At 41.8% G+C, this 13,425-nt stretch overlaps 2 protein-coding genes across 10 annotated transcripts in view; one reads left to right on the top strand and one right to left on the bottom strand.

Annotated features, from left to right (window-relative positions):
- Window positions 1-12,252, bottom strand: part of RASSF7 (Ras association domain family member 7) — a 92,931-nt gene extending 80,679 nt beyond the window's left edge. For 4 of the 9 annotated variants that reach the window (XM_082192404.1, XM_082192401.1, XM_082192398.1 and 1 more), the window contains exons 1-2: window positions 12,162-12,252; window positions 75-195 (exon numbers count right to left, since the gene is read on the bottom strand). The gene's annotated coding sequence lies outside the window, so the exon portion shown is untranslated. Of the gene's footprint in view, window positions 1-74; window positions 201-12,161 lie in introns of all 9 variants that reach the window. The other 5 variants (XM_082192400.1, XM_082192402.1, XM_082192405.1 and 2 more) reach the window with 5 other exon arrangements.
- A 4-nt stretch (window positions 12,253-12,256) lies between these two features.
- The window catches only part of LMNTD2 (lamin tail domain containing 2), a 40,025-nt gene continuing 38,856 nt past the window's right edge, over window positions 12,257-13,425 (top strand). Inside the window, 2 exon segments of the mRNA XM_082192279.1 lie at window positions 12,257-12,346; window positions 12,348-12,382. Of these exon segments, the coding sequence (XP_082048405.1) occupies window positions 12,272-12,346; window positions 12,348-12,382 (110 nt within the window). The 5' untranslated portion in view covers window positions 12,257-12,271.

Below are 13,425 nucleotides of genomic sequence, written 5' to 3' on the forward strand. Positions count from 1 at the left end.
CAAAAAGTTTGACTAGAAATAAATAAATAAATAAATAAATAACCCATTCACCCACCCAAACAGCCAATAGCTACCTGAAGAAAGTCCTGCTGGCTGCTGTGGTCCTGTGTGCTGCTGATCTTTCGTCTGTCCGTGCTGCACTTGTCTCAGAGCCCAGGAAAGTATGGCTGATCTGCTTCTCGTTGCCACGGACACCTAGGCTTTCAAAAAAGGAGCCACTGACCAATCAGGCCTCAGGGCTAGAATGGCTCTCAGCCCTAGGTCATGTGACACGTCCGTGTCTGTCTGAATGAAAAGCATGACAATATCCATAAGGACCAAAGGGAGCTTGTCTTTGTACGACTCCAACGCTTTCCACCCCCCCCCCTCAGCCGCTCCTGCAGAGCCCCTCTTGACGGGAATCCTATTTAAGCCCTGTCCCACAAAGCTGCAAGTGGGAGGGGAGGGGGGAGAAAGGGCCCACGAGAGGAGAATGGATGAGGCTGAGTCAATGCACTGAACCTGCCTTGCACTTCCCGCAAATCTGATTTTAAAACTTTAAATCTTTTATCTGGCCGTCATTTCACATCTGACTCTAACTGCTGGTTTCATGTTGAAAGTTACTGACTCAGCTAACCTGACCAGAAATGGAAGGGCAGTCAGTCGAGGCCCGAGGAGGCAAGTGCTAGGGGCTTTCCACACAGCCAGTCCAAGTGTGCTCCAACTGCATTTCTTCCTTTGCACGATATTCCCTCGAGTCCCACTCACGAGGACAACAGTGCAATTTCACAGCTACATCTAGATAAGAAGATATCTGTGTGGCTGTCCACATACATCTACCCTTTATTTTAAAAAGGCAAAAAAGACGTGTGCTCCACAATGAAGCAGCGAATTATGTCAATTCCAAAAAATACAAATATTCACAAAATGGAGAGATATTGTTAAGGAGAGGACAAAAGGTGAGGCTTCGCTAATGCTCAGCCTCCTCCCTTTCAATAATATGATTACATGAGAAGGACTGCCCACAGGATTTTCTGGGCCCTGTACAAAATTTCTATCCAGCACCCCTGACCCAAATTGTATAATTTGGAGCTCTTGGGAGAAGAAATTGGAATAACAAGTTTAGCAAGCTGCAAAAGGGGTGATGCAGGAAAGAAACCACAGTTATGTACATTAGATGGTCAGAGCCTGAGCATTTCAAGCCCCCTCACTCTCTGCTGCTAATGCATCACCATGACTACACCACAACATTGTTGTAAGAAGTTCACATACTGGCTCAGAGTTGTCATGTGGGGGGTAGGTTTCCTACAAGTTGCAGAGCTCCATAGAGTTCCATCTCCATATGTCTGTCACTTAGTGCTCCTATTGGGAGGTAAGGCCAGGGCAAGACATTTTGCAGCCTGAGGCAAATTATTATTATTAATAATAATAATAATAATAATAATAATAATAATAATAATAATAATAATTTACTGGGTTGCCCCATCCATTCTGGATAGCTTCCAACACAATAAAAATGCAACAAAACAGCAAACATTAAAGGTAGCATCCCGCACCCCATGAACAGAAGCTGACTGAAAGTTGACTCTTCTTTCAAAAATGAAGACGGTATAGTTAGCTCACAGCAACTGAAGGCAGCAGACTAGCCTAGGAAACATTTAAGAGGCCTCGTGGGACACACAATTGTTTTCCAACAGCTTTCCACTGCTCCCCTGACCTCCATGCAGCAGTTGCCTAATGGTCCTGCTTGAAGCACATAACCTCTAAATAATTCCTGCATACAAAATAAGAACCAATAAAAGTAGCTGAATTTGGTGTGGGCAAGAAGGGAAGGGGCATTATGCAAACACACCAATGGCACTTGGATAACCACTTTCTACTCAGCAGTAATTTCAACACCAAAAAACGCAGTGAATAGCAGAAGGGTGGAGAGGGAGAGAAACAAACTTTCCCCATATATTGCTATGTGAAGTACGCAGCATTACCATATTCCCACAACAGAAGCACAGCCTTGAGGGAAAAGGTATATGGTGTGTATACAATAAACTGTGTGGGAAAGGTCCCTAGTCTCACTCAGCACAACTGAATAATGAGCAGGGGCCACCTACTGTGCATGTAGCTCCTGTATATCCACATACATCTATTTCTGCCCCATCAACTCCACTGCATATAAATTATATGTTTTCTCTCTGTATCTGTCTTGCCCTTGGGACATAGAGAGCATGTTGCATAACCAAACAGGTTACCTGTTGCTATGTCATATCACTCCTTCAAATAGCAAACTCAGGCTGCCAAAACAGAGTGGGGGAGAGAGGTACAAGCATGCTTGAGGGCATGAACATCTGCAGGAATTTTTCCAGATGACAATAACCTTTTGGAAGTGAGGCAACCCAAACTGTACCTACTGCCCCAACTGTGGTCTCCCCATAGGTTATGAGATAGTATAACCATAGTATAAGTGTGTTTTGATATTGGCAGTTTTCTTTTTATCCCTTCCTTAATGATCCCTAACATGGAATTCACCATTTTTCACAGCCGGTGCATGCTGGGTTGACATCTTCATCATGCTATCCACTATGGCCCTGAGGTCTTGTTCCTTGTGAGTCACTACCGGTTCAGATGCCAATAATTTATATGAGAGATTTGGATTCTTTTGCCACAGGATGTCCATCACTTGACATTACTGTGAAAAGATGGAGGGGGGGTTTAGAATCATCTGTTTTATAACCCAGACTTAGGGTTGTATTTCACTGTGATAATCACATCTCCACATAGGGGGGTGGGTGGGGAGAGTTTCTAATTATCTGAATGCATATTAAATGAGAAATGTAATTCAAGCTCTTCTAATTGATGCAATGGAAAGGTGCTGACATGACAACCGAATTTGTGCCTTTGGCACAAGCCGAAGCTTTTACAGCTTTAACTAAAGGCTACATGTGTGGCTTTTGGTTTTGGTTTTTCTAACTCTGCAAAACAAGCTACAGTGGTACCTCGGGTTACAGACGCTTCAGGTTACAGACTCCGCTAACCCAGAAATAATACCTCAGGTTAAGAACTTTACCTCAAGATGAGAAGAGAAATCGTGCAGTGGCGGTGCGGCAGCAGCGGGAGGCCCCATTAGCTAAAGTGGTACCTCAGGTTAAGAACAGTTTCAGGTTAAGAACGGACCTCCAGAACGAATTAAGTGCTTAACCTGAGGTACCACTGTGTAAGAGTCCATTGCATGCTGCACTGTTAGTGCAGCTGATTTGCTTTGGGTTTGTGTCTGAAAGCATAAGCCAGCTCATAAAGCTCTTATGTGGACCAGCTACTATATAATTAAACAGAGGCACACACGACTCTCGGGATGAATTACATTATCACTACTTGCTACTGAATTTAGAATCCTGAAAAACAACAACCATGCCTCAAATTTGTATTTAGAGCACAGTAAATCCCAGGGCATTGTAGCTTCAAATCTCCTGCTCACAGTTTTGGATTATTGCGTGTGGTTTCTGTGTATTGTGACTGTGCCGAGATCCAGCATCACATATTACATATTCATTTACCCTGCCACTGCCACAGAGGAGAGCAAAATGGCCTTAATTATTCATTCCAAATGTGGATTTTCTTCTTGACTACGTAAATTCATTTGCAAAATGAAGTGAACCAAGAAATAATTGTGATTTACTGTGAATGCAAGCTCTACAACAGTTTCTAGCTCATCATCTTGAGCTTGTTTCTCAGGTAACTTATTAAATATTGGAGAAGTTAGAAGAGAAGTATCAGGCTTGTACTGCTCTTCAGAAGCCTCCTGTGCCTGATCCAGGATATACTTAATTCATGCAGATAAAGGCTATGAAGACGTGTTGGAAGTGGAAGATAGACACAAGCAGGGTCAGGTTTGAGTCAGAAAACTGCACTGCAGTGGACTCCCTCCGCAGAGCCAGAGCTATGGGGGGTGGGAGTGGAATAACTGTTTTTTTTGCTCCAGGTAAAGCCTCCAGAGGGAGCGCCATTGAGACTCCCAGCCTGTGTGTTGGTGTATGAAATGTGTGTGGGGGGGGGGTGTCAAACTGAGTCTTTGACCCGGGTTAAATAAAGCCTAGTTTCGCCCCTGTCCCTCCGACCCTGGGTCCTGTGAAATGGTCCTGGAAGTGGCAACAAACAGCACACTGAGTTTGTGGCCATTTTACTTTTCTACAGTGGCCCAGAGCACTATGGGAAATAGTTGCTCCAAACTGCCTGGCATTGAGGGTCCCAGACAGGCTTCACTTTCTCAAAGTTGCCACATGCTGACACCGGGCTTGGATTTAGGCGCATATAGAGAAAGCCTTGGTTCTTTGTATAAAAGATCCCCTGTGTAAAGAGCTGAAAGCATACTCATGAGCTATGTAAATATTTCACCCAGATAAACTCAGCCTGCTTATTTTGAGTTACCGTGAAAGTTCATGCAAAATCAAGAGTAATACCAGCACCACCAATATGCATCTTCAACTCAAGCAAGTTCCCCAAGGTTCAATATTTGTTGCTACTTCCCACATAGAACTGATTACACACTGGCCCTAGCATAAGCAATATAGCAGAGAACATAGCAAGGATGTACTCTCACAGTTTAATTCATACACAATGTGAATGTTTAATGTGAATGTTTAATAAACCATAAGTTGCCTCACAGACCAGCAAACATGATGTGCCTTGATTCTCCAAAGCTTGGTTTTCCAGCTGCTTGTCTCATTTATTTGCAGCCTTATGAGCAGGGAGGTGGCCCCACGCAAATTGATTAGGCAAAGTTGTTGGAATCAAGCATAACACCAAACTACAGTTAAAAACAAGCCATGCTTTGTCAGCCAAAAACAAACCATGGCCGCATATCATGGTTTGCCGACAGGGAAAAAAACCATGATTAATCTGCTAGACTAGGTTCAAACATTTAACCAAAGCATAGTTAAGCTAAACAAGCCATGGTTTGGTGTTATGTGCAAATGAGACCACTGAAATAGCATGAGGCAAACTTTGCAATATTTTAGTTCAGTATTATAGACTTTGTTTGAAAGATATTATTCCAAAAAAGAATACCAAGCAAAATTATGTAAGAACAAGGCAACTAGAGAAGTGGGACTGCGTAAATGAAGTGCATTGTACATCTCAGGTCTTGGATGTGGGCCCAGAAGTATTGATTTACTTTTTAATGTAATGCATGTTTATGTGAAGTAATTCAAAATTGTTCTATCAATGCAAGCTTGTATAATATTATTAAGCTCCAAAATTCAAGAACTCTGTCAGCTTTCTGTAGAAGATATATTATTCTGATCCAATTTATAAGTAACAAGGTTAGAATAATTGGGGTCCAAGAAAACCATTCTTGGACGTACTTTCCCTAAATTAAAACAACTCAACAGAAAAAGGCCTCAGTTCACTGTTTGCCTTGGGTTGTGGTACTGGTTTTCACCAGTGCAAAGATGTTGCACTGGTTGCACTAAAACAAGTGTATCAGGGCTGCCTCTGGATGTCTTATCGTTAGAGGCAAAACAGAAAATGCTGCACCTGCCATGTACCCACACATCCACTGCCTGCAGCAGCGGCAATGGGCATGAGGGCAATGGACATGCAGCAGAGCAGGCGGCCAACAATTGTCAGAGGCAGTGAGCAGCACGTTGTTCAAGAGCTGGATTTGCCACCGCTCCCAGCTATCTGGAACCAGCAGCCCTGAGACAATTGCCTCACCTCATGGGCAGGCTGGCCCTGCGGTGTATGCATTGCAAACACTAACCGTTTATGTAAATAGCTCTCACATGCGCCCAAAGAGTTATTTCTGAATGAACCAGCAGTAAATCACACAAAGTAAGTGAAGTGAACTCTTTATTAGAAAACAAACAAACCAGGATCTCCATAGGAGGATCAGGCCTAAAGAGCACAGCAACTCTTCTTCAGTAGGACTTGCCCCCATGAAGCAGTTGCTGAGACTGAAGGTCCCCTCCTCCCCAAAGCGGCCTAAGTCCCCACCTTTCCAATCTGAGACTGTGCCTGTGTGCCTGTCTTTGCGCCTCCCACTTTATGACTCTCCTGGTTTTGGGAGACCGGGGGGTGGGGAGGAGAGCTTGTCGCAGCAGAAGGGGGAGACACCCATGCCTCTTCACCAGCCTGACTCATCTCTCTGCCTCTTGACCTCCCTCATCACACTCTCCTACTGCAGCTTCTAGCTCTGATTCTGGACTGTTCACTTCACTAAGCCCTGTTAGCTCTTCAGCTTCTGACATGTCTTCCCAATCTTCTTCTTCTTCTCCCTCTGCCCACTCATTGTCGTCTCACCACCAATCTCTGAGCCTTCTTCCTTTGAGGGTTCCCCAGCTGCTTCCTCCCACCATTCCTCTGTGTCCAGCCGGTCTATGACAATTCTTCTGAAGGGTTTGCTGTCAGGCTTCTGTCGTTTGAGACAGCCACAGCAGTTGCAGGTATACTGTGGTTTCTGGTAATGGTGGACATCTGGTTAGCAATGTATGGGCTTCCCAAATTTTCAGGCTCCTGAGTCCTCATTGTGATGATGGGGAGAAGGAGCACACCCAGAGATGGGTCCTGGATCCCCTTCCCCAACAAATTATCACAGCACTATTCCTTCAGGTTCTGCTATCACAATGCTGATCCATTATTAACTTACGAGTATCTAGAATTAGCCTGCATGTTTCCTTGTTTCACCTAACGGATTTGCAATGCTGCTCTCACACTCCTGCCCACTAGAGGAAGAGTGTTCCCAAAAGGCAAATGTATTCAGAATGGAATGTCATTATTTCTTTTTCTCACATTTTCAAATACTAACACCCCCATAAAAGTCAAACCTCTCGATTTGTTGGTTGTGTGATAATGCCCTTTATCTCATTCCTAAAGGATTCCTTCCTACCATCCAGTTCATCAAAGCACACAATGTTGATCAAATAAAACATGTGCTGTTAGGAAAGCCAGTAGTCACAAACATGTTGTAAATGCTAACTTCAGCATCTAAAATCCATACCACCCCACTTCCTCCATGTTAACTCCAAACCCCTTGAATTCTAATGGATCCTATCCTATCCTATCCTATCCTATCCTATCCTATCCTATCCTATCCTATCCTATCCTATCCTATCCATAGCAGTGGGTCTCTTTCCCTGAAACAGCAGTCAACATTATAGCTAGTGAGCAGGAAAGTACCCAATGCAGATAGCTATATATAGCTGCAGATAAAAATGCTGTTGTGAAGCGCATCCATAGCAACACACTACCATGCTGCAAAGTACAAAATCAGTAAGGTCACAAAGATTTAAAAATGGAGGCTACAAGAGCTTAGGTTGGACAGTTACATGAGAAACTGATGGAAAAATAAAACGATTGGATTGGATTGAGACTTATTCATGTTTAAAGTAGAGCCATTAAAATCAATGATTGGTTTACTCCAAGCATGGATGCCAGAATCCCAACATGGGCTGCATTGAAGTGTCAAAATAAACCATGGTTTATTGTGAGGGGAATGGACCATGCTCAGGCTTACACAACTCCCATTCATCCCTTCTTCTGGCACAGCTACAAGAAGGTATTCAGAAGCTTTTGGGTGCATTTTTTATTAACCACAGGTTGCCATTTCATCCAGATACAACAAACTGTAGTGTAAAAATAACAGCCTACACAACTACTCATACTGCTGGGGAAAACAATGCAGAGAAAGAAGAAAAACAATCAACTACAGTGGTACCTTCTACAGTGGTACCTTGGGTTACAGACGCTTCAGGTTACAGACTCCCCTAACCCAGAAATAGTGCCTCGGGTTAAGAACTTTGCTTCAAGATTAGAACAGAAATCACACGGCGGCAGCGGGAGACCCCATTAGCTAAAGTGGTGCTTCAGGTTAAGAACAGTTTCAGGTTAAGAATGGACCTCCAGAACAAATTAAGTTCTTAACCCAAGGTACCACTGTATTTTGTACATTACAAAAGCTTGCATTGCTGCTGGTCTGGAGTTTATTCCTCCTTGTCACAGGCTACCGTGCAAGTACAAATTTACAAGCTTGTAGCTAGCAAGCGTAAAGTGGTAGTGATAGTGATATTATGTTCAGCTATGGCCAACCTGAGATACATTAAAACATGAAAAAAGAGGAGTTTTGATTTTGTGTTTTAAAACACACTGATCTCTATACCACCGCACAGGCTGTAAATAGCAAAGAAGATTAGAACACACTAGAACACAGAGTAGAATGAGATTAGAAATGACATTACAGGTTTAAAGGTCCTTACCTTGCCACCTGTCAGAGAGATGCACACAATACCAATTCTCCCAAAACAGTTGCAACAGACTAGAGAAACCAACACAAGGCTCTGTTATGAGGCCAGAGACTGCCGTGCTCAGGTGGATGTGTTATTAGAACAAGAATCAGAGTTAGGAGGGTGCTGAGTTGGGTTAAAGGTTCATACTGTATGTTCACAGGGGACTAAATAGATTGTAAAGTAAAAATCCAATTAGCAAGTCTAACTGTAAGAAGTTGGCCTTTGAAACAGCATCAACAAATTGTATTAGCAACCAAGGAAGGGATCAGAGCAAAAATTTGAAAAAGCCGATTTATGCAATTGATGGATGAACAAAATGCAAACATTTTAGCTGCAAAATATTTAAGATTTTGCCTATACTTTATCTCAACTTAGTTTGTCCCCAATCTTTGCCTATTTTTAGAAAATATTACAACAGGATATAAAATGTTACCCACAACCACATTTTACACACGGGCAATTAAAACAGCCCTTAAACGTTGAAAACAGTCCCCATTTCACCTTACCTTGAACAAATAAAGCAAAATATGTCATGATGTTTGGCTTTCCCCTTCTCTTTCTCCTAAGTATCATCAATTGACAGCACAAAAAGTAAGTAACAGAAATGAAGGGAGCAATTATGCCCCCCACTGGATTCTCCCTCAATCCCCTACCAAGACAATATTAGTCTTATAATCAATTCCTTGGGGGGGGGGGTGAAAAGCAACAAAATTCTAATTATAGGAAAGACACTTGATTTTCTTTGCTCTGCAGTCATAAGATGTCAAAATGTCTAGACAGCTTGAAAAAGAAACTTTGACACAGCACCCTTTCTTGACAGAGTGGGGGGAGGAAGAAAGATAACAAGCTTATTACACATAAGTCATCCCTCATTACTTAAATTGAGCAGAAACATGCAAACTGGTCTGCAGCTGGAGTAAAATGGGAAGCTTGGGACATATTGAAGAATTGTCAACAGCCCATGTTATACTGATCACAACTTATTTTATTGCTTCTAGACAGCTGTATTTCCTAACTTCAATCAATAGTGGCCTGAAGTTAGACTGATTTTGCACATGTGAACCAAATTCTGCAGCAAGAAAATGTACATTCTGAGCTTAGAATAAATTTTGCAATATTTTACAAAATTTGTCCAAAGTTACTGAGTTTGATCAGAACCATTAGTACGGGGAGCCTTGAATCCTGACCACAAAATATCCCATTCAAAGCCCACTTTGGTTTCCATGCATTTATCAGATTTTCTACACATTCCTTGGCAGGGAGGGGGATAAAAGCACTTGGGCACTTTTTGCTTCCAGCATTTATCTCTAGCAATGATTACTATATTTAAAAAAGAAAAAGAAAGTCATCCTGCTTAAGAAGCCAAATCAAATGTCAGATTCTTTGGCAGGTCACAAGGCAGAGATGAAGAGCAAACTGAACATTTTTCTGACTGCAATTCCTAAAAGCATAGAATTCTAACACCCAGATTTCCTTCCTCCAATAAGTAGTAGCAATAGTCAACATTTGCAAAACACTCAGATGCGCTGCGAAGACTGCACTGCACAACAAGCTAAAATTATGATGCGGAAATCTGTGGTCAACAAGAGGGATTTAAACTTCTATTGTTCTACACACAAAAGCAGGTAAAGCCCTACTCAAGCCGAATGTAAATTGGATGACAAATCTCTACAAATATGCTTTGTTGTATCTTCTTCCCTAAGTCTAAAAGAAAAGGATATAAAGATAAGGAGGCTAAAAGTTAACTTTAGGTCAACAAATCCATTGAGTTTTGAAGCCAAAAACAAAGTCAAGAAACACCAAAGGAAAAAGACTATAATAGATACATTAAGCTGGAACTAACTTCCAGGAGTCATCCAGTCTAACCTACCCTGTAGGGGTGGGATTCTAACTCCGGAAGCTTTAACCAGCCAGGAGGCAAGACAAATAAACCAAAAATAAAATAAAATGAGACATTAGGGAGCCAGCTGTCGTCTATTTAATGGTATATATGTTTTGTGTATATGTGTGTGCATGTATTTATATTTGTGTGTGCATACAAGAAAAGCCCTTTTTATTAATTTTTATTTTAAACAATAAAGCCAATTTTCTAAATATCTTTATTTCTTTCTGTTTAGCTAACACAAATAAAAGGTTAAATACTGAGCCCCCAAGATAATCGTATCTAGGTAGGCTGGGCCCACTCCTTGGTTCCACCCCTGTGTTAAACAGACTCATAATATTTCAGCCAGATAGTTCTGCCATGTAGGAGTTTCCAACTTCTGTAGAAAATCATCCTCATCTAACACTATGACTGTGTGCAAACGTAACTCTAAACCATGGTTTAGCACTATATGCAGAAGCAGAAACAAAATGCAAGTTACAACACAGGAACAATGAGAGAAAGGCAGTATCAGAGTAGTATGACCCTAAACATCCCTTGCTAGGGATCACCAACAGGAGAGTGCTATTGCACTTGTGTCCAGGAGCAGATGGCTCCTACTTCACTCCTAGTATAACTGGGAGCAGCAAACCACGATCCCTGACGTAGCATCATGTCCACACCAGGGACTGAGGTTCACTCCAAATAAATTATGATGCTAAGCCAAAGCTTGTTCTTGGCTTACCATTTGTGGTTTGGAACAAAACAACCCTCGATCCCCAGTTCTGATATAATTCTAAGCCAGGAAGCATGGTTTGTCAGTCTCATTCCCACTAGTGGAAGAGTGAAGCAGCAACCATCTCTGTATTCATAGTAAACTATGGCTTACTGTGACATGTGACCTGGGCCTGGAAAGACTGAAAGAGATGAAGGAGTAACAAATACAAAAAAGGGAGATTTGCTGTATATATACTTTCTGCTCCGTTTGAGAATTTGGCATGTTTTATGCCTCTGCCTTTACAGACGAACTCTTAATAATTTATTGCCTTTGCTGCTTTGTCAATATGACACACTCCATTTGCAAACTCAACAAAATGATCTGTCTTGGGAACTCAGCCAACAAGTGTTTTATGAAGGCTTCAAACAGAGAAGCCAACTCTGTTAAAACAGCATCCTGTTGATAAATCCTATCCATATAGGTAGAGAGTGTAATGTGAGCAGGAACTAAAGTGATCAGATCCAGCTATAATAGTGTTAGAAACCCTTTGTTGTTCTTTCAAAGGTTGTGGGTTCACTTGCCATATTTTGTGGTCTAGTAGGCTTACACAATTATTTCTTTTCCATGTTACCTTCTTTGTCACATGAATTATCAATCCATTCTGTTTGAGTCTGGGTGCCCATACAGTCTTAACATACCCTGCCTCACTTCCATCTTCACTTTGCCCTTGCCTAAACTTCTTGTGGATTTCTCCTATGTAGAATAAGTGAATGGTTACATGGTTGGTTGGTATTTAAGAACTATGTGAAAGCATTGGTGTCCCTTTCTTGGGGTGCCATGCTTCATGTCGTCAATCCACATAAGTTTGCTCATCGCATGAAGTGTTGCATATGAGAATGAACCATCAAGATTGAACCACATATGCAAACTATTTCTCAATGGAATCAGTTCACATATTTTGCTGCAATGAGAAACCACAGGTGTACATATATACACAAACCAAAATCTTGCTTTTGTACTCCCTTCTCCCTCCCAGAGTGGCTGGGGAAACTCAGCCAGATGGGCGGGTATAAATAATAAATTATTATTATTATTTTCCCGTTCATTCTTTTTCTGTTGCAGTTTTCTCAATTATAATGGCATGTGTTTGTGTGGGGTATGTTGTGTTGTGCGTGGAGGAGTTAAGTGTGGAAACACAGTATGAGCAATATGTCAATACAAAGCTGATGATTTCAAGAATCCATAATCTAAACTAACATTGCTTCATATGAAAAGGAAGTTACATACAGGGGAAATGTTCCCCTCCTTCTAAATCCCTTCTGTGACTTACGGATTTTTCAGGAAGGCCCCAAGATAACACTCTCCTCAATGGGTCTTTTTCCTTCTGGTCTCCCTCCCTGCATCATACTTCATTGTCTCCCACTCCTTTACTACGTTACTATGGTGACCTCAACAAAGCCTTTGCTAGACCTCTGGGGCAGAGACACAACCAACAGTACTAGGATCACAAAGCTCATCCCCTAAGTGCAACAGCAGAGGAAAGATAGCCATGTGAGTTATGGGGGTTATGGGGCAGAGAGGGGATAAGCAACAGTTTGATTGGGAAAACATAAGCAAGCAAACCTAGTTATTGGATCCCATTATTCTGGTGGTGGCAGTCGTGAGGAATAATAACTTAAGAGACCATTTTGAAGTGGTGGTGCTTCCTATGTGTTACAGTGGTGCCTCGCAAGACGAAATTAATTTGTTCCGCGAGTTTTTTCGTCTAGCGAATTTTTCGTCTTGCGAAGCACGAAATCCCATAGGAATGCATTGAAATTCAATTAATGCGTTCCTATGGTCAAAAAAAGTCCAAACAAAGCCAAATTTGGTACAACAAGAGTTTATTAAGTGCTCTTTAAAGTCACACATACTGTAAAGAGCATTTCAAAAATTGAAGGAACAATAAATTAAGTTTCTAAACATGACAGAAAAACATTTAAAAATTAACAAAGTGAACAGTACATTTTCTAAGACTCTGGGGGACAACTCGAAGAAGGTTCCTCTTCCACTCTTTGCTTCTTGCTGAAGAACCCCCTCCTCAACTGTTCCCCCAACCGCCCACCACACAGAAATTCAAATCCCGATTTTTTTAAAAAAAACAGCAGAGTGGCCCAATGGTAACAGAAAATCATAAAAATGCATAAAAACACACACAAGCTTCCAGATTCTTGCAAACCCCTCCCCAACACCAAGTCCTTGAATTCCAAACACCCCACCCCAAAATCCAAAAAAACCCCCAAAAAGTTTTAAAAGTTTAAAAGAAGTTTTGGAAAAGCTTCAAAAATCACCAAAGTCTTCAAAAACCTCAAAAAAGGCAACCACACCGCGTTCTATGAGTTGCTCCTCGAAGTCAAGTCGCAACTGTATTAACGGTGTTAAGAAAAAGGAAACAAACTTGCAAGACGTTTTCGTTTTTCGTCTTGCGAAGCAAGCCCATAGGGAAATTCGTCTTGCGAAGCAGCTCAAAAAACGGAAAACCCTTTCGTCTAGCGAGTTTTCTGTCTTGCGAGGCATCCGTCTTGCGGGGCACCACTGTACTGTGCTTGCCTTTA

The sequence above is a fragment of the Podarcis vaucheri genome (assembly GCF_965113315.1).
Source record: "Podarcis vaucheri genome assembly, chromosome: 1".
Classification (NCBI taxonomy): Eukaryota; Metazoa; Chordata; class Lepidosauria; order Squamata; family Lacertidae; genus Podarcis; species Podarcis vaucheri.